The 27,728-nt window shown below is 39.9% G+C and overlaps 1 protein-coding gene across 2 annotated transcripts; it reads right to left on the bottom strand.

Annotated features, from left to right (window-relative positions):
* Positions 1 to 1,761: 1,761 nt before the first annotated feature.
* Positions 1,762 to 27,265, bottom strand: SMC1A (structural maintenance of chromosomes 1A). Of its 2 annotated transcripts, none has more exons than XM_075184980.1 (25): positions 27,050 to 27,265; positions 22,421 to 22,609; positions 21,295 to 21,407; positions 18,656 to 18,859; positions 17,799 to 18,037; positions 17,216 to 17,474; positions 16,961 to 17,101; positions 16,766 to 16,848; positions 15,059 to 15,266; positions 14,533 to 14,718; positions 14,240 to 14,419; positions 12,212 to 12,358; positions 11,971 to 12,108; positions 11,466 to 11,582; positions 11,262 to 11,368; positions 10,812 to 10,953; positions 9,990 to 10,135; positions 8,273 to 8,426; positions 7,915 to 8,025; positions 7,672 to 7,828; positions 6,961 to 7,115; positions 6,702 to 6,853; positions 4,979 to 5,048; positions 4,287 to 4,397; positions 1,762 to 2,211 (listed from the first exon to the last, which is right to left on the bottom strand). In XM_075184980.1, the coding sequence occupies exons 1-25, from the start codon at positions 27,156 to 27,158 to the stop codon at positions 2,128 to 2,130; spliced, it is 3,702 nt and encodes a 1,233-aa protein (XP_075041081.1). In that variant the 5' UTR covers positions 27,159 to 27,265; the 3' UTR covers positions 1,762 to 2,127. The 2 variants fall into 2 exon arrangements, with proteins under 2 accessions (XP_075041081.1, XP_075041083.1); XM_075184982.1 differs by having other exon boundaries at positions 7,915 to 8,013.
* Between the last annotated feature and the right edge of the window lie 463 nt (positions 27,266 to 27,728).

Raw genomic sequence — 27,728 nt, 5'->3', positions numbered from 1 at the left:
GGTCCTTCTGTCCACAGGGTAATTTTACATTACATTTAGAACATGTAAAATATTTTGCAAAAGGGCCCTTTCCCTTATCTGACATTTCTTAATAAAGGAAGGCACACCAAACACACAGACTTAAATTGTTACATTTAGCGGAGTAGAGAGCGAGATATAAATGTGTGGAGAGAAAAGTGTAAACTACAAGTAATCAACTAATCTAGATATAAAAGTTGTACTTGTAAATTTTTAAACACAAAATAATACTTAAGCAAGTAGGAGAACTATAATATAACCCCTACTAGTCCACAGCAATACAGAATATGTGTTTAAATAAATCAGATACTTAGCCCATAGGCCAAACAGGGGAGAAGTCCAACAGCAGTATCCTGGTGCCTGCTCCCTCAGATCTGTTCCCGGGCTTCTCCTTGGCACCAGAAGACTCTCTCTCTCTCAGGAAGGAGGGGGAGCTCTATGTGTTAACTCACCCCCTTCAGTAATGCTGCTTCTGCAGCGATTCTGTGTCTGAATAAAAATTTGTAAGTATTATGTGGCAAAGTAGTGGAGACCTCCAGGGGAGGTCTCCACAGCGGATAATACCAGATGCCCCCCCTCCTATGTATGAGGGGGGGATCCTGGTATAGCCCCCTTCTCCTCTCCTCCAAATCCAAGTTCTATTTTAGAACACACTCCAGCTCTGCCACCTGTAGAAAAAGTTAAAAGAATAAAATAAAAGTTAAAAATTACCTACAGTACTAAAACACTGCCCAACTCCATGGGCACCTAAAAAAAAAAATCAGGAAGAGGAAGAGGCAGGGGGATTGTAGAGGGGAGGGGGTCTGTCGGCAGTACTAAAAGTTAACTAGTTAGGTGCCAACTCCCCAAGCTCCCTCCACAACCCATGGTAAGCAGTGTCCCCCAAACTGGATGAAAGAGAAATGTAATTTTACAGCTGACTCTGTAATGAGCAGTTCATGTCGCTATATATGGAGTTTTATTCTATTGATTACTTCATGGATGAATATCCCCATTGGACTATGTCTGGTAGGAAGAATGTGTTGTTTAATAAAGTGGTGAAAGGATAACAGAGTGCAGGAATTGGCCCGAAGTAACATAAATGAGGAGGATGCACGGAGTGAGAAAAATATTGAGTATAGCAAGAGTTAAATTAACATGTTGGATGGGGTCGAGGTTCAGCCAAATCAGTAGGGAAGGGCTATCCCTGGGGAAGAGTTATTAGGTCAGGAAATAAAGTTAACTTCCTCTTGCTCGTCTGGAAAGTTCCTGGTGAGTACAACCTGCTCTGTCTGGCTGGTGAGTATATATAGTGTTTTTAAACTGTACCTTAATTGTGATCTTTTCTTTATCCTCTACTTTGTTTTTCCTTGCTCTTAGTCTGCTGTTTCTTTTCCCTGTTTTCATCTCCATTCCTTTCAACCCCCTGGCAAGCCTGGGCCCGCCCCGATCCCCCCTTCCCCCCCCTGGATCCGCCACTGCTTGGGAGTAGTAAATATGTACTTCATACGAGGCATTAAGGTATTTTTTTGTGGAATAATGACAGTAAAATTTGTTGTGTGTAATTTGTCACATGAGATTAGATTTATAAATTTTTAGGGTTTGGCACGGAGTAGACTATTGTTAATTATGTCCTGAAAAGTAAAAAAACAGAATTCAAAAAGGCTCTTTCACATAACTGTGGGTACCCACAATAATTATATCCATAATAAATTACAGGAAGGAGACAAAATATATTAAGCAAAAAAAAAAGAAGAAGAACTCTAAACTTGTAATATCTTTATTGCAAAACAATTTGCAGCTTTAATAACGGGTAAAACATTAAAATAATAAAAGCTATCACAGACATGGTTAAAAGCTTTAAAACGTGAAGAGTGAGACCAGCGATAAACACAATACCACAAATCTGAAAGAAAAGGATAAAACAAAGAAGAAAAGGTTTGATAATTACACCAAGGCTGAATAAAACTCAGAAGGCATGGGGGAGGGGGAATTAGTGTGGCACCTGCTTTGGGGCCTTCCTGATTTGCCCTCAGCTGGTTCACACAGGAGTCCGTGTATAAAATCTTAGTAGGAGTCCACAAAAACATAAAAAACAAACAAACTCCAGCTAAAACAGCGATAGGCCCACTACTGTTCGTTTGGATTCGGGTTGGCATCTGGGTACTTCGTGAGGTCAAATGTCAGGACCTTGCTGATAACACAGTCCCCTTGCTGCAAAGACAAAAGAATGTTTATTTTACATTCAGTCTAACAAGTGGCTCTTCATTGTCTATGGACTTTAAAATGTGTTCTAAAAAATGTAATATTTTAGGAGTCTCCCCTAAAGTGATATTCACCATCCAATACATGAATACATCAGATCAGTAGGATGCCAAAATCATTATAAAACGGTCCCATAGCCCACCACCATAATTTTTTTTTACCAACAGTATCTAAACTGTAAGCATGCAGCATCTGCATGAGAGACAGAGTTGTGTTATAGACAGCGACTTTAGGCAAGGTTACCAGATTTGAAATTTTAAGTCAAAGATAATCTATGGACAATTCATATCAGTTCCACTGGAAGGCTGAGCTGCTGTTACTGTTTAAACCACTAGTGGTCACTGCACAAAGAAAGGACCAGGTGATGCATTACAGAATCAGTAAACATTTCTAAAGCACTGGTTCCCCAAATATCGTGGAGACAGGCCAATCTATTCAGCCATATGAAATCACTTGGAACTAGTTGGTGCAGTCTCATGAATACTGTGTTGAAGTCGTATAATTGGATGAACGAAAGTATATTGGTTTAATATTGGTTTGCCGTGCGTATTGCAAAGCGTACGCCACGTGTTACGTGGCGTGATGCGATCGCACGGTAAAATACACACGCACACACTCGCATTACAACAGCTAGTTATTTATATAATTTCATATTGGTTCTGTTACACTGTAATTCAGGAGCAGATAGGATTCGGTTTATTGTTAGTCTATATATATATATATATATATATATATATATATATATATATATTATATATATATATTGATTATATGTACATTGTAGTGTTATTAAAGGTTTAGGTAATAGGAAAGGTGTCATGCCTGATATCATATTGAAGCCCTAATCATCAGCAGCTGTCCGGTGTAGTCGGCGAAGAGATCGCACATTGCATACTTTAGTTATTGATATTAGAGAGTAAACCTTTGTATGATACTGGCTATGAAAGGAGCAGACCCCTGGAGAGAAGACCCCCACACCTTTGGATTCCTTAGATTGAATCAACCTATTACCTGTCTGGCCTGGACCCACCCAACGTTTGGACCTATAGAAACAATCTACGTCATCTCTATTGTTCACAATGAAACACTGACTGTATATATATTAGCTGCATCTCACTGGGGCCTCAGTCAACTCTGACACAGTATTCTATACAGAATACTGTCCATCGGGTCCCGTGGGTGCGCATGCGATTGCAGCGGTATGTATGTATTATCTTTTGGTATTGGCTGTGCTGTACTGTACTTTATCATGATATAATAATGTATTGAATTGTTGACTATTTACATCTGCTAAAATAAATCACTTTGTGCTTTGGACACACATACAATTGATTGGGCAATGCTTATTTTAAAACGATAGAATTACTTTAATAACTGGTTCAACTCAAAAAGCAGCCACCCCTGTGTGTAGGTGACTGGTGCTCCTTAATTTATTTTCTTCTATTCAATCATATTATATCTACCCTGGTCCCTCTTATCCCATTGTGAAAAATTGACAGTGTGTAGCAAGTGTGCCCATCTCTGGCTGCATAGTACACGATTGGCTGCCCAGATTGAAAGGGGTGCGGGAATTCCAGTTTTTACACTAGAAGGGAGGTGGCGGTGGGGAAAGCAAACGCCATGTTGTAGCGTATAATGCCAGTTGTACACAGAACTCCCCTGTAGTGCTAGTGTAGCAGCTGTGCTTCTATTAGATAAGAGGTAATAATATTACCCAGGTACGTCTTCTTACTGAAACTATGCACAATTAGAGGAGAGGCCAAGGATGGACACCGTGACAAGAAGTGGGACTGGAAGGGAACATTGTCTAATAATTAGTTACTGGTCCCTTAAAGTTCACTTGTAATTTGCATTCAGCAGCTGAAGTTATTCTGTGGGACAATCCAGTATCCCTGGCCAATGAGGGCTTAGTAACTAGTGAATGGATAAACTAAAGCCTGAATTGACTTCAGGATGTGTAGGCTCCTTCCTTACACTACAGATCATATAGACACAAGTCTCCCTCACATATAGGGTTTACTCACCTCAGGATACACCCCAACCAAGCTCTCTGCTTTGGTGTAAAACTCCTCTTTAAGGGAGATGACAATTGCCTGGAAGTTGGTCATTGACTGCTCTTTAATGTAGTTGGCCACCTACAAATAAACATCAATAATATTTAGGGGAATAGCGCCAGTGTGTAATTCAATCTATACCAATATATACAAGTTCTGCTCTGTTGCTGGTTAACTACAAGCTTCTCAATGCAGCAGAACTATACAATGTTCTATTCTTGGCTCTTTGAAGAGGAAGGTACTACCCTACTGCTGCACTCAAAAATTCATTCATAATAGTCCCCACCACAGGGATAAATGACAAACTGGAAAATAAATAAAAACAAACCAAAAAAAACAAAACCATACAGATTGGAATGATAGATCTTAGGTTGACTGCCCAGATAGGAGCAGCACTGAGGTCTTAAATCAAATATTTCCCAAGTTGACTATGTTAAATACAATAAATCAATGTAATCTTCATTTCATATCCACCCCTGAAAGGTGCAGATATGATCAAGCTTGTTATATCAGTGGCGAAGGAAAGCCAGTAATAAATGTATGTAAGCTATACATCAAATGATTTAGAAATTCAGGAATGTGTTACTTATGGGAACAGGCTCAGCCGACAGCTCTACTGCAGTAAGTAGATGGAATGTCAGAGCATAACTGTCCTCACTCACCTTCCCTATGTTTGTGTTGTCCAAGGCAGCATCTATTTCATCCAGCACGAAGAAGGGAGATGGTTTGTAACTAGGGATTAAATATGACAACATGTTTATGAGAGTATGTCCTAAGAATAAAAATACAGTATTTAATAGATATACATATATAATAATATGGCCCAATTGTGCTGAAGCCCAGAGCAATCAACATTTGATGGCACTGAACAGGCTAAACTCTTCTGTAACAGAACTTCCTTCTTCGTCCTTACTGCTCTCCTTTCTACTACAACACACGTTTTTAACACACCCAGAAAAAAAATAAAGAAAATTCTACTAAACTGATCTGGTTTGTGCTTAAAGGTAAATATTAGCAATTTGTCTATGTCTTTCTCATGGTAAACAGAACTTCCCATGAACGGAACAGAACCACCTCAAAAGCCTGACACCATTTTTCCCCAGACTCTCATGCCTACATGAGCAGAGACCCGTCTGACCACTAATAGGGACCTTATTACTGTCTGCAATGAGTTGATCTTCTGTTATGAATACTTTCTGCTATTTGGTACGGAAAGAGTCCTAGGAAGATCTGCTGGGCGGGAAACAAACTGGATTTTTGGTCTTTTATAAGCCACCTGTTATTCTAAAATCTGGACCAACATTTGTGTGGGCTCGGAGAAGTGCAGAAGATCCTACTTTGATTAGCATGTTATGCAAGTATGGTATGACTGTCGCACCTCTGACTGTCAAGAGTGCTGCCATGACCTTTGACCCAGTCTAGTTCAAAAGGGCTCGAAATGAATAATACTTAAATCGGAGTGCATATCTGAGGAGGCACTGATGACCCTCCCAGATTGAAACATGCGTCCCTGATGTCCATGGACATCAGAAACGCATTCTCCTCCATGACATTTATCACCGATCTCAGAGCTTCCAATTGTTGACATGATGATGGAGGGTCAAGTTTTTCAGGTTCAAACTTGGCCAGAAAACTCCATCTGGTTTCTGGAACAGAAAAAGGATTGAATAAAAACAACTCTTTCAGAAGCTCAGGGACAGAGAGGGATGATCACCCCCCCCCCCCCCCAAGAAGAGTAAAGCTTGTAGATCCTCTGGTACGGCCTGTCACTGATTTATGGCAAGACATGGGGTGATGAACTGTATGGAAAGATATTTCAGTATATCCAGTATACAACCCAGGTCCATGATTCCTCTCACCCCGGAATCCTGAGTAGAACTGAACCACTGGTCCATGACAAGAAGATTATGAGTTCCCATCACAGGAGATCCCGGGTGGGCACAGTGCCCGTCATGCTGATTGTGTCTCAGATGGTTTGGTGGCTGGCCTTTTACTTGACCACGCCTGTCTTTCTCTCCTCCACAAGAGAGGAGTGCCCTGTAGATTAAGCCCCTCTTGTTCTACCCCCAAGGTCGAAAGGACTAAAACCATTGCCTTTTGACTTCAGAGCATTAAAAGGGAGGAGAGCGTTTCTTCTCAATGTGAATTTTGTCCAGCTCAGGACCAAAAGGGACAGAAGGGTCTCGAGACCTCTTTTGGATTGTGGGTCATCTTCCCATTCCTTGAGCCAGAGTCCAAAACAGAGAACAAAATAAGACAATTCATAGCTACCCCCCTCTTGAGGCTTTCCTTCAAGAAGAGGAGCAGCTGTGAAAGGCATAAGATCTACAGCTGAAAACCCTCTGACCACTGGACAGTTGGAAAGTCTTTGTTTTGTAGCCTTACCTATGGATTGCAAAGAGTAAAGCAAGTGCTGCTACAGTTTTTTCTCCTCCAGACAGGTTGTCCATGGGTCTGAACCGTTTCCCAGGAGCCACACAGTTGTAATTGATCCCATCCAGGTAGGGTTCTTCTGGGTTCTCTGGTCCCAGGAAAGCCTGCATGCATTGGAAGAACCGTTAACAGCCAGGTCATGGATGTACTAGGCCACATATACTAGCGGATGTACTAGGCCACATATACTAGCGGTGACTTCCATTATTACCTGGGCACTGCTATTTCTAGACAGGGCTTTGTAGATTTCATCAATGTTTGTAGCCACAGACTCAAAGCAAGCGTTAAACCGGTCAAATCGCTCCTTTTTTGTCTGCTCGAACGCCTGTTTGGCTTTTTTAGCTCGTTTACGAGCAGCTTCAAACTCTGCAACAGAATAAGAAACCTTATTAATCTCTAAATGACTGTCAAAATATATACATCTTCAAAATACTTCAATTTAGTGAATACAAATAAACCCCAATAACAATTTAAGCATGCATCTTTGTTGAAGATCATCATCATCTTTCCGTACGTTTTGCTACAAGTCCATGAGGGTATGGGTGCATATGCCAAACCAAATAAGGACTGGAGACACAGAGAACTACACCACAGAGATGTTTATAATCTACCACTTGGAAGTTTAACTTCAAATAATTTAGTTTTTTATCACAGAGCATGAAACAGAAAATACACCCAAAATTGGCAGGTTTATCTATCACACCTGTGTCTGTAAATAAGTGATCCCAGAAACTGGTATATTACAGAGACACAGGTGAGCTTGTGCGAGCGCGCACACACACACACACACACACACACACACGCACAGGTGAGCTTGTGCGAGCGCGCGCACACACACACACACACACACACACACACACAGGCACAGGTGAGGTTGTGTGTACTGCATTATTATTCAGCACTGCTGCTTCCCGCAACTCACCATCCGATGTCTCCTGAAACTTGTCTCTGACGCTCTCCAGTTTCTCCATGGCCTTCATGTTGGGGGCAGAGATACGTTGCAGAACACTCTGCTGTTCGTTCAGCTTCTGCTGTAGCGCACTCATTTCTTGTTTGATGTCATCGTCTGCCACGGCCTCCTGCCATAACACCCAGGCATGATGAGTCAAGACTAGTGTGTCAGGAAAGTAGTGTCAGAAATCCCCCACACAAAACAGCAGCTTACCTTTAGGTCCTCGGAGAGATCGGTGTAGTCTATTTCGATTAAAGCTTCCCGTGCGTACAGCGTGGATGTTCTCTGAGAGCTGCTGACAGATTCTTCTCCCTGGGATCCACCCTACATATGTGTTCTACAGTTATTCTTAAGGTTTAAACGTTTTGTAGGATACATTTCCCCAAACATGTGATATATATTCAAATCTAAATACAGTAGATTTGTCTCATCAGCCAAACACCATAGAACTGTAAGTGGTGCTTTGCCCAGAACTGCACTCATCACGAGGCGAGTGCAGACTCAACAAACCCCAAGAATAGTGGTCAACAGATCACCAACAGCCTGAACGATTCTTCCCTCAATTTCTCACCTCTTCTTGGCTGATGTCATCCATAGTGCCCTTGGCAAAGGGTAATTTGATATCCTGCATCTTGCAGGCCTGCAACAAGTTGTGGCGATCACTGCGCTTCTGCTCCAGCTTGGTCTCAATGGCAGTGACTTCTTTTTGTAGATGCGTCATCTCCCTGAAAGTCACAGCAGACAATTGCAATAAAGGTTTCTCTCAGTCATGAGGCATTTATCGGCCATATATTTGCTCATGGAGATTATAGTGCATCGTCTGGCCCTTGTGTCAGTGCAGACGTATGTAACAGTCAGCTCTGTATGGTAAATCAACAGCTAAAGCTCTGACTCCTACAGCGTCGCGGAATTAGTGGCGCTATAGGGTGCGTACTGACAGATTGATGAGGACTCCTCCACCTGGACAGGACACATGGAATGTATATCATGCAGTTGTATTTGTTTCAGAACTCTGTTGAGGTTGCGTAAAACTTAATTAACGTAAAGTATGTTCTACTTATTTACACTACCAATCCAGATGGCCGTTATATTATGAAGTTCTCTGATAAATGCTGCTGGTATATATTTCCTTTGTAACTGACATACCTACAGCACCTTCTGCCCTTTTTTTTTTTTCTCCCCCCCATCTAATAAAGAAGTTCATTGAACAAACGCTGGACAATAAACCTAACAAATGTGAAACATATCTTCTTGTTTTCTATTTTTATAACATAGGGAGAGATGGGGGAGGTGGGTTGATGGAACGGAGGAGAAAGGGGTGGTGGATACAGGTTAAGCATCCTATATATACATAAAATAAGTATGACATTTAGGGCTAGATTTACTAAGCTGCGGGTTTGAAAAAGTGGGGATGTTGCCTATAGCAACCAATCAGATTCTAGCTTTCATTTATTTAGTACATTCTACAAAATGACAGCTAGAATTTGATTGGTTGCTATAGGCAACATCCCCACTTTTTCAAACCCGCAGCTTAGTAAATCTAGCCCTTAAGAGGAAGTGTCAATGTCAGAGAAACAGGAAATTGTAATTTCAATAATTTTATTCAAATACTAATCATTTAACAAGTATCTGAGCTTATACATTACACAAGTTTGTTGTTGGATTTTTATTCAAACCTTCTTCTATGCCCAGTCTAGTGTAAAGACTTCATTTTCAAATGAATTCACACTGTATGGAGTCATTTACCTCTACCGGTCTAGTTGGTGTGAACATAATTTGGTACTGGGCACAGCTATGTCCGAGACAGACCTATGGCTGTACAAGAAAGGCTTGGAAAGTACCCATATATCTGGAGTGACATGAAGACCAGAAGAGAAAACCTCTTTAGGTACTAGCAAATCAAAACATTTATATTTATTAGGACTATGGATTATATATAATTTGTATTGGATATTAGAAAATATATTTTAAAAACTCCAGGCACAATTTTGTTGAGCCATTAGTAATCACCATCCCAGCTACCAGAATACTGCCAATCAAGAAGAGCTCTAAAAATACAACATTCTACTATGGTTACAATGTTCTATGGGCACTAAAGTGAGGTGAGAAAGCATACACCAAAGACCACCAGGAATCCGCCAGTGGCTGAACGTATTTGTGGCATGAGTTTAAGCGTAAAACTCCAAAACACAATGTAAAATAGTATCTGCTTATTTTACATGAAACAGCTTTGCTTGCACAAAATTAAACTGTTTATACCAATAAGACATTAGCTAGTAAACACTTACTTGTTGGCACCCCCTAGCTTCTTGCGGATCTCCTCCATTTGATGATTCTTGTCATTGACTTCTGACTTTTTGGCCAAGTGTTGGTTTTTCAGATCTTGCAACTGGGCCATTGTCTCGTCGATTATCTTCATGTGTCTTTGCTCCTCCTAGAAACATCAAAAAACAGATTTCAGTACATGGCCTACAGTTTAACCAGCACAGGTGCTTCAAGTTTAATGAGAGGGGTTTCTTTAGTTATAAGTCCCAACAGTACAATCATGGCATTCTATTATTTAGGCCTTTTTCAGTTGTGGTTTTTAGATCAGAATTCCTCTTCTAGTTGCCAACAGTTCTTTACTATAACAGCTGGTGTCGTAGAGCCATGCAAGTTATGCATTAACATCTGACATAGCCAGGGGAAAAATAAATTTAAAATGCAGCAAACTGTTTCAGCATTTGAAAAGCCTGAATTTGGTCATAGACTCAAAAGTGGCAAAAGTGCAGCACATGGATGATATGTTAACTAGAGTATGTCCCATAGCTCTTGGAAGCATCCAAGAGGTGGTGCATCCAAAAATGGCTTGTTTCATTTCATAGAATTGAATACACAAGATTGAGATCTGATGAGAGGGGAAGACACTGCATTATGCTGAATTCACAATGTTTCTGATATAATCATGCTGGCGCGTCTGGTGCCCATTAACGTTCCACAGTCACAAGTCTGATGTCTTTATTGTTCTCACTCTGAATTTCAAGCAACAGTTGACACCTGCCTACTTATTTAAAAAAGCATTGGCTGCAGGTACGATGATTTATCTCATTAAGATAAAATTTATCATTTACCTTTTTTAGTTTTTCTATTTCGTTTTCATCTTTCTTTACAGACTGCTCCCAGGTTTGCACTTTTCCTTGATCCTCTTTCAGCTGATTTTTTTCGTAGTCGAGCTGAATACCCAGACGGGTCTTTTGGTTCTCAAACTCAAGCCTGCAAATGTATAACATTATTTAACCCAAATTGGGCAATAGGACATTTCAAGGCTTAGTTACAATTTCAATATGAATTCTGAAGTTTTAACTCCCATTAAAAGGACACAGTTACAACCGATTGCTGACTCTGGGTCACATCTTACTCATCTGGTTTGCTGAGCGCTATGTACTTCCACAATATCAGATACAGAGAGAAGGTGTAATTTCTATCTAAAGTTTAAAAATTAATTTCAAGGAAGTGTTTTAGGTATCCATTATAAAAGTGTACTAGGTAATATGCTGTGACCGATGACTCAATGAAAATACCTTTTCTTGGCAATCTCATTCTGTCTCTTGACCTTCTCCTCTTCGAATTCTCTGATGTTACGGACTCCGATCTCCAGGCAGAACTCTTCAAACACCTCATCTTCCACCTGAGAAACACAGATGTGCATTTCTATTAGTAAAGGGCGTTTGTAATACTAACTTGTGTATTGTAATTTTTAATGCTAACTTAGCTCCATTGCTCACCAGATTCATCTTTTCCTTCAGATCCTTCATTTCCCTATCACGGCTCTGTATTATCCGCTTGATGTCGTTAATGCGTGGGCTGAAATTTGCCAACTCGCTCTCCAGCTTGGATTTTTCCTGGGTAAGCAAAAACCACCAACCTTGTATCACATAATGCAAATATTGAATGCATCTATCAAGCAAAATATCAGAAAATAATTTATTTCTTATCCACTAACTACTTTATGAAGGGGGAGGGGGGGGGGGTGCTACTGGTCATGAACAGGTCAATTTTACTATTTTAATACAGGGAATAACTATTTCTTACTCTACCAAAGTGCATTTTATGTTTTTATGACCTTAATAAATGTTTATTTTTGGTGTTTTTTTGTATGAAAGAAATGGGCAAAAGTTGGCTTAATTTTACAAATAATTTTAAAACTACAACTGTATAAATATACCCTAAATGTCCTTCCCCATTTATGGGGGTATGAATAAGGCTGCCTTTTATTATGCCGACAGGTACCTGCATGTTCATTGCCAAGTGGCGGGTTTTGGTCTGCTCCAGATCACTTTGGGAATATTTAAGCCTCATCTGAAGGCCGTGAGCCTGGGACTGGACTTGTCTCAACTCCGCCTCTTTGCGCTTGGCTTTCATTTGCTCCTGTAAAGAGACATTGTTAGGTTTGCAAATCTTAAAATGGTATTGTATGCAATCACCACTAGCAGGAGTGAAATGGTTAATCTATACATCAGGTCCAGCTCACCTTAAGCTCCTCTGTTAAGCGTTCCTTCTTTTCCTTGAGTTTATCCACGGCTTTTTCATCCCATCTCCTGGCCTTTGCTTTCAAGTCACTGGCACCTCCGGAGATGACTCCAGACTTCTGGAATAAGGTTCCGTCCAAAGCAACTGTCTGCACATGGAAAAAAATAGTTGTTACTTGAGAATTAGGTAATTCCACTATATGTATAAAATTGTTACAAGCATATAGGGCTGAAGAAGGGCATTAGTACACAATTCAACAATTAAAGGCTAAATCCATTCTTTTTTGCACTCAGATTGAAAACCTTTCCTTGTTTCCAGCACCATGGGGTATAGGCCTTGCCGCTAGGAGGATAAAACACTAAGTTAGCTCATCCCCCATAGGCTATACATCTGGCATGAATAAAGCTACATTAATTTAGTATAAAAGCAGTAGTGGAAGTCATACAGAATCAACAAAAAGTAAAAGAGGGGAAAAAAAAAAGACAAAAATTTAACTTTACAACCACCACAGAAGGTCACAACAAGTGGTGGGACCTGTAGCCGCCAACGAACGAATTACTATGGTGAGAACAGCATTTTTATTTGTCCTTTTTCTCCTTCATTGGGTTGTGTCAAACCGTGTCAAGTGAGGGTTAGAAGAAAGGCACAAGGCTCCCTGCAGAATGTGATTGGCCCTGCTGTCGGTACTACACTACAGCCAAATCCTGCACCTTGAATTTCATGAATAATCTTTCAGCAAAAAATTGGAAAGGGCAAAATCCTGACCATGAAACACAGGAAGCATTGGTGGGAGTAATATATGGTGATGTGCTAAGACAAGGACAGAAATTACCCCTGCTTCAAAGATGTAATGGCAAACTCAGTGACTCTATTCGGAATTTATATATTCTCACCTAATACCAGCTTGTATACTAAGTTACCAGATGTATAATTTGGACTCCTGCTAATGATAACCATAAGTGGCCTATAGTTGATATAACTTTCTTGATATAGCTGCAGTAAGCTTATTAGCAGATCTGTGTTCTCACCATATGCTACATATCTTTGAGCTCTACCTGCAGTCTGCTCGCTACCAAACAAGTGCAATTACTATATACTGCATAGTGAACTTTGTTGTTATACTTAACGTCTGTCTGGTCACCAAATCAGATCACTCGCCAGTACACTACATACCGGACTTGTTCCTCAGCTGTTCCAGTTGCCTTGCCTTCAAACCTATTATAGGTAACTATCCAGCTCTTAAGAGATCCAATCCTTCTTGAGATCCACAAAAGATAAGCATCCTGCCTATGGTGCTGTGCTCCCCCTCCCCCCCAGTGAAAGTGTAGCATTCCACGCGGATCAGTTTTATTATTCAGTGTCTACATTCTTCCAAGAATTTTCTTTCTGCAGCCTTAAAGCTGCTGAATTGTTCTCAGACACCAAGCGGTTTTACCCGTTGCCCAAGGAAAACAACATGTCTACTGTACAGTCTGCATGCCCAATATTCCACTGCAGGAACATACATCCCATTCAGTATATACAATGATGTGTGTCAGAGCACAAATCATACTGCTTCTGTTTCCAGAGTGATCAATGAAGGTAGCCCTGTAAAGTTGGCGCTTTCAATCGGAATTGAAATACAGTACAGTCTGGTGTTGCCGAGGCACGGGGGTGGTCCACCATGAACAGAATTTAAAATAAGCCATACAATAATGGCTTAACAAGAAGGTTTTTTTTACTATAGTGAAGAAATGGCTATGAATATAGCTATTTTTAAGCAGACTGCAGGTAAACGGTGAATTTTGTGTAAAAGTGGCGTTTGAGCTGATCTCATGCATTCAAAACAGAAACCCCTAATTCTCTGCAACAGGAAAATATCACGTGTAAAATGTTGCACTTTCTTCCATTTCCATTTTGCTCAAAGCTACAGTAGGAGCAACGTACTTTCGAGAGTAGAACATAATCAAATGTCACCACAACTAAAGAGGACGACACTAGAATAAGCATCTTTTACCATCATTTCTATGCACAAGGATTGAACACCTACCTTGTGCCTCTGGTGCCCTCCAAAGGCGATCCTGCGAGCATCTTCCACATTGTCACAAACCAAGGCGTTACCGCAGGCATACTGCAAGGCCTTCTTAATGTGCGGTGGCTCATAGCGGATTACGTCAATGACCAGTTTAGCCCCCTTTAGCTCACGCAGCTTCTCGTCAGTAGGTTTTACCTGTACAAGGGCAAGTGAATACGGAATATCACCAGCAATTCAAACAGAAATAGCAAAAAAGTTAGGTATGCTAGGACAGACACCAGCACTTCAAAAGATTAAAGTGTTAATACCTCCAGGTAATCGAGGGGGAGGAAGGTTTCGGGTTCCCCTCGCTGTTCCTTGATATATTGGATGCAGTCTCTTCCAGTCTTCTCCGAGTCAACAATAATGGCATCCATGTTTTTCCCCAGCACCTTGGTGACTGCAATCTGGTACTTCTTCTGCGTGGGCTGGCAGAGGTCAATCAAGCGGCCGTACTGATTGAAGATAAATGATGACGGTTTAAGAAACAAAATGCAATTGTGTAGCAGACAACCACAGACACATTTAGATCACAAAATGCATCAGTCTAGAAATACAACAATTTCTAGTTGTTCTCATCTAATGAAAAACACCTGACATAACTGCCCAGTCCGTGCTCTCCAGCTGCAGTTTAAACTAGGGCCACTATCCCACACAATCTAAATGTTTCTGCTTCCAACTAAACAGCACGTTTAGTAAGTTCAGTAATAGCCTCACACCACTCTAATTCCTTATCAGTTTGCACTCCCAACTCCTTCGCCATTTGACAAGTAGTTAGTGGCCTGCAACACCTACCACAGAGCCAGGATACAGTCTCTTGATGCTCTCCATGATCTCAGCTTTGCGCTGCTGTCGGCTGTTCTCTTGGCGATCAATCCTGGCATCCCCCAGCTGCTCCATCACTTGGTTCAACTCTTTGTTAATCTCGTCAATTCGCCTCTTAGCCATTTCCACCTCCTCGGTTAAGGTCTCCTCCAGATTCTTCTGCTCTTCCAAGGATTGCCTATATATAGGGATAACAAAAGTTATGAGGAGTCAAATCATGGGCCCCATGATGTGAAGGTCTAAATGAATGAATTCAGCTCCCTTATACACCACAGATTTCTACAGGGTACAACATACATATTAAGAGGTGAAAAAGAAAGAGAAAACAGAAGGTATGGGCAGACAATTCTTAGGGGTATATTTACTAAAGCTGCGGGTTTGAAAAAGTGGGGATGTTGCCTATAGCAACCAATCAGATTCTAGCTATCATTTTGTAGAAGGTACTAAATAAAAGAAAGCTAGAACCTGATTGGTTGCTATAGGCAACATCCCCACTTTTTCAAACCCACAGCTTAGTAAATCTACCCCTTAATGTGGTTTTGTTTGTTTTTCTAATTTATACATGCAAGTGTTTTCAGATAGGTGCATAACAAAATATTCACAAAGAAATTCAAAAAGAAAGACGGAGAAGAGACCATACATACATACTGAGCATAAGCAGCAGAAAATACTGTAGTCCCTGCACTACTTATATGAAAACCTAAATTCAAACTCAAGAGGTCCCTCTGCAGAACGAGTTTCAAGCAAACATTTCTACATCTGTTAGGAGAGCGTCACAGATTAAGAGACTACCAAAGGAACGTCCAATGTAAGACAAGCAGATGCTCATTGGCAGCTCTCATTATATACCCAAATGAGTTTCTATATAATTTAATGGGTAGTTATACTGAATAGCATGAGAGAGCTTTATAAAGAAAATAATGATATGCCAACTAAAAAACCTGGGTACAATATATTGTCCCAATGGGGCTGGAATCGCCAAATACACTCCCTATTTCTGATGAGATCACAGCTTCAAACATAATGGATAGTAGTCTGGGTTAAACTTATGAATTTTATCCCAGGTTTCATGCCACCATAAATACATGTATTTTCTTTTATGGATGTGCTAATTAAGGACTTGTTAGCCATATTCCAAATTGAAAGGCAATAAAGGCTTTTAGGCTGTATTTTTCAAATCCACCTTCCAAGCGATCATATGCTGTGGGTCTTGGTTTAGTTTTTACGAATATGCTTAAATTGAAGACAACAAAGTAATATATTATAAGGTACATTATTGTTATAATACAAAGATTTGAAAATTGGGCATGTGTAAACTAACTTAAGGGAGGATTATTAGTGGTTAGACAACCTTGGCATAAGACAAAATATGAAAGATTATGTCAGGACAAATGATGCCCTAAGGGGTTGCATTGGAGGCTTCACTGAAGCTGTGCGTTTTCATAGACATCTTGAAAGTTCGGGGACTTGGAGAGACTCAGATTTTGCACTAAAGTATTCAATAGAATGTACAAAGCATGTGAGAAGTCATGTAAATGTGAGTAGAGCGGGAAGGACACAATACTTGGGAAATGACCAAGAACCACATACATGACTACCCATTTGTCTGCAATTCTTCACGGCCCTCGGAACAGAGTATAATTAATATATTAGACCATATGAAGTAATATTACATACTTGCTAGTTGCTATATATTCCTCCAGCTTTTCAATTCTCTTCTGATTTTCTTCTATTTCACGTAGTTTCTGTTTGATTTTTGCCTGAATGATACAAAAAGAAAATCAATGATCAAAACTACCAAGTTATAAAGCCAGTCGCTTTCTCCACAGGTCAGGTTGGATGTGCAAAGACATTAAATATCGGAGCTCATACCTCAGTCTCCACTTTTTTCCTCTCCTCCAGATCGAGGCGATCTTGGTCAGCCTTCTGGTCTCTGTTGAATTTTTCTAACTCTTGGGCAAGTGTAGCAGCCCTTTTGCTCGCTTCTTCTTTTAGGCGGTGATATTTCTTGACCTAGAGGACATGTAGAGAGAGAAGTGTGACAAATACAACCTCTCCAAGTAAAAACTAACGCTCAACAGACAAGCTGACACCTAGAAGCAGCAAAGTGGCCAAGGTGCCCTTTACCTGGTTCTCCTCCAGTGTCAGATCCCGACCTTGGCTCTGACTCTCCTCCTCCATCCTTTCCTCAAACTCCTGCCTGGCCTTCTCCACGGAGCCCACCTCCTTCTCCAGCTCGTCCATATCTCCTTTGCGCTTCTTGTACTGCTTCTGAGCGTTCTGGAGGGACTTCTTGGCGGCTTCCAGCTTCTTGATTTTGTGGGAAGTGTTCTCCTTGGCTTTGATGTACTGTGGGCGCTTCTGATTCAGCTCTGCATCCTTCTCTCTTTTTTGGGGGGAGACGGGGGAGGAGAGGACAGTAGTTAGTGTCCAAAAATTAGTTCAACAATCAACATACAGGAAAACAATTAGATATTCCTCTAAGCTCAAAACAGCTTTACCAAAGTATTTCCAGCATAACCCCTAAATCTCCCCCTAAAGACAATGACATTGAGGGAAAAAAAAGTCTCCTTGGAAGAACTAAATTCAGCACATGATCCAAAAAGTAGAAAGACTTCCAGCTGTGGTGCCAATATCCTCAGCAGACATCAGAGTAACAGATAATGGAACAGCAGCAAATTTGTTGTGAAATAATCTGGGAATGACTCACTTGATCTCCTTCTCGATAGACTGCTGCTCCCGCATCATCTTGCCCAGCTCCTTTTTCTTCTCCTTCAGCTGTTCTTCCACTTTGTCCATGTGCTTCTTGTCCTTGTCGATATCCTTGTTCTTGGTCGACAGCTCCTTGTTCAGCTTCTCAATCTCGGACTCGTTGTGGTAGAGCTTGAAGAGCTGCAGTTGGATCTGGGCTCGTGCTACCTCGTCTTTCAGGCGCTGGTACCGCTCTGCCTGTGTAAAGAGAGCACGTTAAGGGCCGTGTCCTTACCACAATGAAACACTGTGCTTTATACATTAGAATTCAACCAACTCCTGACTGATTAAATCTTTATTGTGCCAAAAATAAGTACGGTCTGGTACACCGGGAACACTAATAATTAGGGCCAGATAATTAGTACCATTTATGCAGCATTACCGCTCCCTGGCAGGTTTTCTCCAAACTGCAACAGCAAAAGGGCAGTGAGGTACAGGGGGAAGTCAACCCAGGCGCAATCTCTACTCTGACAGTCCGATTTCCCTTGTGAGTCATCCTATTGGACTACACCAGTGATGGCTAACCTGTGACACTACAGGTGTTGTGAAACTACAAGCCCCAGCATGCTTTGCCAGCTATCAGCTAGTTATCTACTGGCAAAGCATGCTGGGGCTTGTAGTTTCACAACACCTGGAGTGTCACAGGTTAGCCCTCACTGGACTACACTATGCTTATTCCCAGGCTAACAGTCTATACCTCATGGCTACCCTGATGAATCCTACCTGAGAGAGAACATAATATGCTGTATATATTAAAGTAAAGCAGAATTGTCATCAGATTTTTATTTTTTTAACACACAAACAGCAAATACCTACCTCCTCCTTCTCTTGTTTGGCTTCCTTTCTCTCAGCAGCAATGTTCTTCTTGCGGTGATAATTAAACTGTGTGTCTTCCTCTGCCTTAACCATCTCTTTCTTGCGTTTGTCGTATTCCTGCGCCAGCTCCCCTGACCTGCTTATCTCCTCAAACAAAGCTGTACGCTCCTTGGGGTTCTTCATAGCAATGGACTCTACGGCCCCCTGTAGGAAAGAGATGGTGTGCTTTATTAAAACAGTATTAAATGTTAAGGAACTACTTATGAAAACTGTAAAATATTAGCACTTTATAATGTTTTAAAAGAGAGGAAATATGTACACAGTGTTGATTATCCAAGGACTGTTTCACAATACAGATAATTATTTGTTGAAATTAATAAGTAATATATACTCTTTCATTTGCACAATGAATATAAGTCCATTATTTGTGATGCTCCTACCAAACTGAATTAAACTTGCATATAGAAAAAACAGAATTTGTTTCATGTCTCAGTCTCCTTTTTATCTTGATGCTCCTAAGGGGACCTATTGAATAGGAACACTTGTTAATAACTACTTTGTTTCCGAAGAGACAGCTTTTGAAGGCGCACGCCTCCCGTGAGTGCAGGATAACTCAATCAGCGTTGTGCATACTTGCCAACTCTCCCGGAATGTCTGGGAGACCCCCGAAATTTGGATCTCCCGGACGAGCAGACAAATATTCTGCAAACGGCATTTTGTCGAGGGGGCGGGGGCCAAAATGATGCGATTCCAAAATGACGCGATTCACCGCACCTCGCCCGCCAACCACGCCTCCCTGCCTGGGATCTCCCGGAAAGAAGTTTAAAAAGGTTGGCAAGTATGGCGTTGTGGCATGCTTGAGTCCATTGTTAGAGGATACCTACAGTGGCTCCAGTCCCTCTGGAGGGTTGAAAAACTCCTTACCGGTACCGGTAAGATTTATACTCCTTACAATATCTGGGAGCAGCAAGTGAACAAAGTTTATCACTTGTGAATATTATGGAGCCTTAACTATTTGAATTCCGAATTCGCTGCCAGACTGTTTAGATCTACTATCTGAGCCTATAGTAGAACAGAACTTTGCAATATTTGGCCGCAATATGTTATAATCACCTGGAATTATCCTCCGATTAGTGGAGCCAAGTGTTATTCAATATTTGACTTGTCACCATTTATTTATGGAATTGGACTAATATACTAGGAGATCATCTCAATTTAGAAGCCTATTGAACATTTTGTTTATATGTATAAATTGTTGTTTTTTTGTTTGCAAATAAATTTACAGTCATTATCTGCAACCATCTTTTTGCATTATCTATATGGGTGTTATTTCAATTATGGCATTAACAAATTGAATCAACTTTCAATGCGCAGTCTCTCTTTTTAATATTTATGTTTTACTTTCACTCTCAGGGCTAGATTTACTAAGCTGTGGGTTTGAAAAAGTGGGGATGTTGCCTATAGCAACCAATCAGATTCTAGCTTTCATTTATTTAGTACCTTCTACAAAATGACAGCTAGAATCTGATTGGTTGCCATAGGCAACATCCCCACTTTCTCAAACCCGCAGCTTAGTAAATCTAGCCCTCAGTGTCTTCATGTTTGGAGATTGTAGGTTACATTTGATTAAAAAAAATTTTTTTTTATTATTTATAGTTAAAATGTTATACATAAAATCAGCAAAATAAACAAAACTGAAAAAAAAATTAAAAAATAGTTTGTGACTTTTAAACCAACGAGCATACTTTATATGCCTTTATTCATCTATTATGTAGTTCCCACTCTAAATAACAAGATTAAGATAATTTTTCCTCGTTATGACTGGTTTGTTACCTGTATTGCTTATCGTGCTATCTGTGTTGTTACAGTAATGATTCAATATTATCCTCTGATTTTAATAAGATTTACAAATACATATATTTGTTGCCAGCAAAATAATTCACTCTGGGTACTATTTTTAGAATGGATACTTTAAATTTCCACCTACTATTTTATATTAAAGTAGGAGTTTTCGTTAATCTAGCTATTGCATTTAGTAGTGCTGTCCCTATTTAGGGTTTATATCGATTCATTAATTCACGCTGGTTTGCAAACATGAATTGTCATCTACCTTTGATCGCTCCACTAAATCTCCGGGCTAAGAGAAGCTTCTTTTCATTTGTGTTTTAGAGTCTAGCAAGTTAAATTATCTTGGTAGGATAAGATCAACTGCAGATTTGGTATGTTCAACAAGCCTTTTGCCTTGACAAAGCTACTCAGCCAAACGCGCGTTGGCATTTGCAGAATATGAACAGGCAGCCCTGTTCTCATAGCGATTCACCCAGTCCTGCAAAAAAGTATGCCATTCAGCTATACATTTACAGAGAACGGACGTTTTAATATAAATTATATTAAGATATACCAAATAAATACAAAATGCTATGTTTAATGCTGGCTTTCAATATACCTAAAAGATATTGTGCACTTTGTCACTGGCCAGACGGTGGCAGTAATTGTGGCTGAGTGTTCCACAGGGAGATCACTAAATGCAGTTATAGATTATGTGCAGTGTATTTGTACAATATGTTTTTCTTGTTGTTTTGTTTAGCAGCAACTGCTTTTTATAAATCCATTAAAGGTGTGCAAACCCAGGGTCATACCTGAAAGACCAGGAAGTTCCTGGCTTTAATGAGGATTCCCAGCTTCTCTAGCTCATCACTGTATTCTGCCAGTTGGACCACTTTGCTGTTGATTCTGTACTCGGAGGATCCACCTAGCAGAAGGAAAAGTGTAAAACACGCAGAAAGGCAGCACAAACCACGAGACATTTCCTCTCAAATAAAGAATTTACATTGTTGTGGGGGTCAACAAATTTCTGCAATCCTCACAAACACAATAGAAGCCTTTAATAAACCATGGCAGCAAAGGATGACACTTCATTACTCCAGGTCTTGCTGTTTTGGATGTGTATCGTTTTTAGTATCTCAACTCAGAAACCCTTTTATATTCTAAATTCAGTAAGTCTTACATGAATACTTGCATCCCTAAATACATACATTTTCCATTCCATGCCTGTAAATTCCAAGACATTGGAAATGAAATCTGCACTATATTCGAAACTGCTCCTTTGTCAGTGCAAAGCATTCTTTTGTGATAACCTGAAAACACACATAACGGCACTCTTACCGGGCGGGGAAGCTTCACCCTGCATCTGCCATCTGCTTATTGAAAACTGTGTCTATTTAACCCTTCATGAGTATTGTCTCTATTCCCCGATATTGGGACGTGGATCTGTACTTTGTTACACTGGACAGTCTCTCTCTATATAAATTTTCCTATTTTGGATCCAGATATATCTGAATACAGTGTATTCTTTATACTACAAGCATTGCTATTACTGAGGAATTTAGTCATATTACTTTTTGATTTGTGTTTATCCATGTTTTTATTATATGTATTATATTAAATCATTTATATTGTATACTTGGTAGTTTTCACTCTCCCAGCGCCATTAATACTCTATTATTTTCTATACCTTAGGGTTTCAATAGACCCTTTAATGAGCAGCAGGGGAGTTGCTAACAGCCAGGTTTATTATGAGGATCTTCGTTTAAAATATTTTACATTACTTGATTAATTTATAATTGATTAATTCATTATAAACAATTTATTCAACTGAGATTTATCAATTTAATTTATATTATGTTTCTATTTGTCTTTCCCTATTAGCGCCGAACCTTTATCCTGTGGTGGGATATTGTTTGTGGCACTCTTACAATGCCTTACCAATGATGTGTCTAGAGAAGATCTTCTCGTTCCCCTGGTCCTCTTCATAAACCATGCTGACAAACGCCCGGTTAGCTGCAGGTTTCCCTACAGGTGCTCCATGAATCAGGTCTCGAAGTGTCTTAACTCTCAGGTTACTTGTCTTCTCACCCAGGACAAAGCTGATAGCATCCATAAGATTGGACTTCCCTGCCGATAAAAACGCAGAAATAAAGTACTGACATCTATACTTTGACATCAGAAAACAATAACACTTTCCTAAGTAAAACCTAAGCATGACAGTTACATGCAAGCTCACCACTTTGTAATAGTTACCCACAATACAGATATTTAGATGTGTCATTATAACCAATATCCTGGATGCTGGTGAAAACGTCAGTAAGGATTTAGTATATGTATATACAGACCTTACTGCTAGACCAGTGTGGCAGAATATGCTACAGTAAATCAATACCCATCTAAGGATGAACTAAAGTCAAAGTATTAAGATGTCATATTATGAGGACTGTACTGCATAAATACTTACAATAAATTGCACAAATGAATCCAAAATCATACTGCCATAAACGTGAAAGTGGCTGCCCTGATTGAGAACTTCAGGGACTGGGTCAGTTAACATACAGCACAACAGACACAATGTATTCATCTAGCACACAACTAAAATATTACTTCTTTATAGCAGCCTCCCTTATAGCGCCACTACTAAATTCCACATTTTAATTCCATTTATGCATCGCCCACTTTATCACATCACTGTGGCAGAACTGGTTTATTCAATATGTACATCTGCATTAAAAAAATATATATATGTATTGCAAGATTTTACCGGAACTTATATATATATATATATATATAGTAACTTTAATGAGTGTTAGAAGGTAAATTAAAGAAAAGCTTACGGTGATATCAGTAAGACTTTAGATGAGACAGAACAAGCTAAAAAACTTGGTGTTTGGGCTTAGTTTGGACAGTATTTTTAGACGGGTTTTGGACCGGAGCGAAGCAGGTTATTATAACTTACAATGTAAGCTTAGATATAGTGCTGAAGACATATACTGTTTTATATATAGTAATCACATATCGTACGCTTAGCTAGAGTAATGCTGCCATCTACTGTATGCTTTTCATGGCATCCTATCTAAAGCGTGTTGGATCGAAGTCCGTTTGAAACCTCTCCATTAGACTTTGAAGCAAGTGCTCTGATATTCTTCTACTAGTATCTTGAACATTGTGCACATTATCTGAATGAGGTGGTCTGGGATTTCATGCACGGATTTAGACACCAACTATATATCTGTGTCAATTGTTATTTCTTCTTTGCATCAATATTTCATGACCAGAAAGCCGTAACGAAGCCCTCACTTTAACAGTTGTTTTGGCCTGTATTTTAAGTTGACGTTATAAAAAGTGAGCACTGTACTATTTTATTTTAGTATCTGCAAAAAATCAAGTATTCTACTTCACCACCGGTAATAGCTTAACGCCAACCACAGTTTTCAGTGTTAGTGCATCAATTACTGGAGGACTACTAAACTCATGGTGAAATAGCTAAGGACCGCACACGTTTTATTCCTTATGAAATAGTTCACTGATGTTTTGGAACACTACTTTTTAATAAACATGAATTTTAGCTTGCTTCCAAAATTAAATCAAATTAGTAGCTTAGACATTGACATAGTCAAAATCGTGAAATAAAGTGCCAGTTAGAAAGATCCCCGTTAGATTCATAGTCATCTATAGTGTCATTGCTACTTCAGATCTTTAAACTCATTGTTGGGATAAAACAAACTTTAAAGCATACCGGTTATGTTGGCTTGAAAAAAGCCAGCATTAATAGAGGTCAACTTCATCCTAGAGAAAAACTGCTGCAAATCCTTGTCTCTCCTTTCCTCTGTGTTCTGTATTACTTGCTATTTTGCATTATAATGTAATTTGGTTGCTGATAGGAGTCATATCATGGGCTGTCATCTAATGTAATCAGGAACTTGTGTTGCAAACTAAGGCTACGCACACACTACAGAAAATTATTCCAATGCATTGTCTAGCGATTTTACCAATGATATATATATATATATATTTATTTTTTTAAATAAAGTCCCGGTAAGCATGGCGATTCATGTGTATACACTAAACACATTTTACCTTCAGATCTTTGCTCTTCATCTGTCATAATCGGCTGAAAAGATTGTGACTGCACAGTGCTTAGAGATCTATGGACACTGCCAGCCCCGAGTGCATACACACTGCAGAGTTGGAACGACATTGTTCCATCGTTGAACAATATTTTAAGTCTGGTTTGAAAATCAGATAAAACGATAATCGTTCATCGCTGCAGCGTACAAAACTAACGCGATATTGTTCCAAACGGTCATTTTATCGTGTGATGATTTTTAAGCGTGTTCCTTACACAATATTTGCTTGCCCTGAAGATGGCTAGCTTCATGCACAAATGTAAAAATGGTGAATACAGAAGAAACTATATAACTAACAGATAAGACATGTAACAGGTTTACGATTTTGTTTTGTTTTTACATTGCACAATCTTAATACAGGTATGCGCACACAATTGTTCAGGCAGTCTTCAACCCCACAATGTAGTTATTAATCTGTTCAACAAGTCACAATAATTGCCATTTCATCCTGTATGTTCATTCCTCTTGTAACCTCAAATAATCCCAACAGTCAACAGAAGTACTTGTCTGACATCTCTATATTTGCTGATAACACAACAATAAACTATACTCTTCAACTCCACTTGCCTAGGTGTAATCCTTGACTGCAAAATATCCCTTATTTCCCTAATCCAATCTGTCTTCAAATCCTGTTACAATAATTTAATAAACTTCTCAGACTATGTATTTATCTAAAAAAAAAAAAAACTGTGAAAACTTTAATTAATGCATTATTAGTTTCCAAACCAGACTTTCGCCTCTACAATCAGTTTTGGATAAAGTAGCTAGAATAAGTTTCTTTGCCAAACACTCTCCTGCTGACCCGTTCTGCCAGTTCTTAACGGTGGTTTTCTGTACATTACAAAATACTTAATCTAACATACATCGCTATAACAAAATCTCTTGCTTATCATAATAAAGGAACCATAATAATTGTCATTCAGCGCTGGTAGGGACCAAGTTGTCCACTAAGCCTAGAAGCATCACCAGGGGTTCAATATTAAAAGAGATGACAACAAGGTCGGTAATAAATACTGGTCTATCCTATGTCTTTTTTGTTTTGTTAAAAAGTACAGTTCACTGCACAAAAATCAATGAAAGTTAACTTGTCAAAACAGTTATATGCAGACAACACAAAAACCATAAAATAGGCAGAGTCTATAAGAGACATATTTATTAACCATCACTTTTTCAACACTATCCATCGCAACGATAAGGATTGAAATATTGTGACTATTTATTAAAATTCTTCACAAGCAACAGCAGTCAAGAACAACTGCTGTTCCTACGAAGACGTTTCTTCTATGTCCTCTATAAGCACTATCGCAAAGTGGTCACCTTTGTGATAGCGACCAGAGTGGATTTACAGGTAATTTGTGACAAGGGATCCGAAGAGTCCTCTACCGCAATGAACCATAGGTTCAGCTGGTGTTAGCCTTCGGGCACGAGTTCTAAAAATGTTTGATATTCAGAACTTGCTCAATGGTGCAAAATAGCAGTCCCTATAGAAACCGGCTTGTGCGTTCAGGGACTACTTTAATAAGCAGCTATCCTCCGAAACAGCAGTTTTCGATGGATTTCAATGAAAAATGTCTTTGATAAATATGCCCCTAAAAATCAGAGCAATATAAAAACATGTGGTGGAAAAAAAAACAAATGAATTCATGATAGCACAGTGGCTAAGTGGTTAGCACGTCTGCTATACAGCGCTGAGGTCATAGGTTCAATTCCCAAACATGGCCTTATCTGTGTGGAGTTTGTATGTTCTCCCTGTGTTTGCGTGGGTTTCCTCCGGGTGCTCCGGTTTCCTCCCACACGCCAAAAACATACTAGTAGGTGAATTGGCTGCTATCAAAATTTACCCTAGTCTGTCTGTCTGTCTCTGACTGTGTGTGTGTGTGTGTGTGTGTTAGGGAATTTAGACTGTAAGCTCCAATGGGGCAGGGACTGATGTGAATGAGTTCTCTGTACAGCGCTGCGGAATCAGTGGCGCTATATATATATATAAATAAATGGTGATGATGAAAGCTCTTCAAAATGAAAACTACAAAACAATTTTTGAAGCCATTTTTGAGTGACTTTTATCCCAAAACATTTTAAGGAGCCATCTTCTAGAAATATTAAACTTCTAAAGTACAGAGAATAAGAACAGTTAGCATTAATTTCATGCAAGCCAGAGAATAAGAAGAACTGCACTGTGCATTTGGTCGATTTTGCAAAAAGTTATTTTTAAAAAAACCAGGACATTAAAGGAGACAATTCTTTAAAACCTGGGACATTCCTTGGAAAATAGGGACAGCTGGAAACTATGCAATAGCAAGGACCTGATCCACTGCAGCAGAGAAAGATTTCTGCAAGTTTACACCCATCACACCCAAACTACTGCCATGTCCCATGTCACCCACACCTCCCATATCGTGACATGTCACCACACATCCCTACATAGGTCGGGACTCACCGGATCCATTGGGGCCGATGATGGCGGTGAACCTGCGGAAGGGCCCTATGATCTGCCGTCCCTTGTACGACTTGAAGTTCTCAATCTCAATTAACTTGAGGAAGCCCATGGCGGCGGCCCGTGTTCCCCCAGCTCCAGGAGAGAGCCCCCCACAACAACCACCGGGGCCCAAAATCCGCCAATTCTCTGCGCGTCGATCACAGCGCGCACATGTGACGTCACCAAATACTGCCCAGAGGGCGGAGCTACGGCGTATAAACAGCGCTAGCACGTTGGTGTACAAAAGTGTCGCGATCATAGGGCACGGCGGCCATGCTGTTGGTTAGTAAAAGACAAGGATCCAGTAAACGGTAAAACGGAATACCACAGCAAAGAATAATAATATTTTTATTTATTTTTTTATCTTCAAATGAAGTTGACGTTATATGGCTGTGATCCTGCTTATAATATCCATGTTCCATGTCTTCACCTACATTACCTGTGATGCAGCTCAACCCTAGATACAAACTTTTGAAAAGGGTTTCAAGAGACACTTTGCTCCTAAGCAGTGAATCTTATTACCTCTAGGCGGAAAATTCATCATCAACATTTATTTATATAGCGCCACTAATTCCGCAGCGCTGTACAGAGAACTCACTCACATCAGTCCCTGCCCCATTAGGGCTTACAGTCTAAATTC

This window comes from Mixophyes fleayi, chromosome 9 (assembly GCF_038048845.1).
Source record: "Mixophyes fleayi isolate aMixFle1 chromosome 9, aMixFle1.hap1, whole genome shotgun sequence".
NCBI lineage: Eukaryota > Metazoa > Chordata > Amphibia > Anura > Limnodynastidae > Mixophyes > Mixophyes fleayi.
This window is presented reverse-complemented; position numbering and strand designations above follow the sequence as displayed.

Excerpts from the sequence above, each read along its gene's own strand:
- SMC1A (XM_075184980.1), bottom strand. The coding sequence starts at position 27,158 with ATGGGCTTCCTCAAGTTAATTGAGATTGAGAACTTCAAGTCGTACAAG. Across the intron at positions 14,719-15,058 it reads GACTGTATCCTGGCTCTGTG|TACGGCCGCTTGATTGACCT; the intron begins GTAGGTGTTGCA and ends ATCTTCAATCAG. Across the intron at positions 10,954-11,261 it reads AATGAGATTGCCAAGAAAAG|GCTTGAGTTTGAGAACCAAA; the intron begins GTATTTTCATTG and ends ATACATTTGCAG.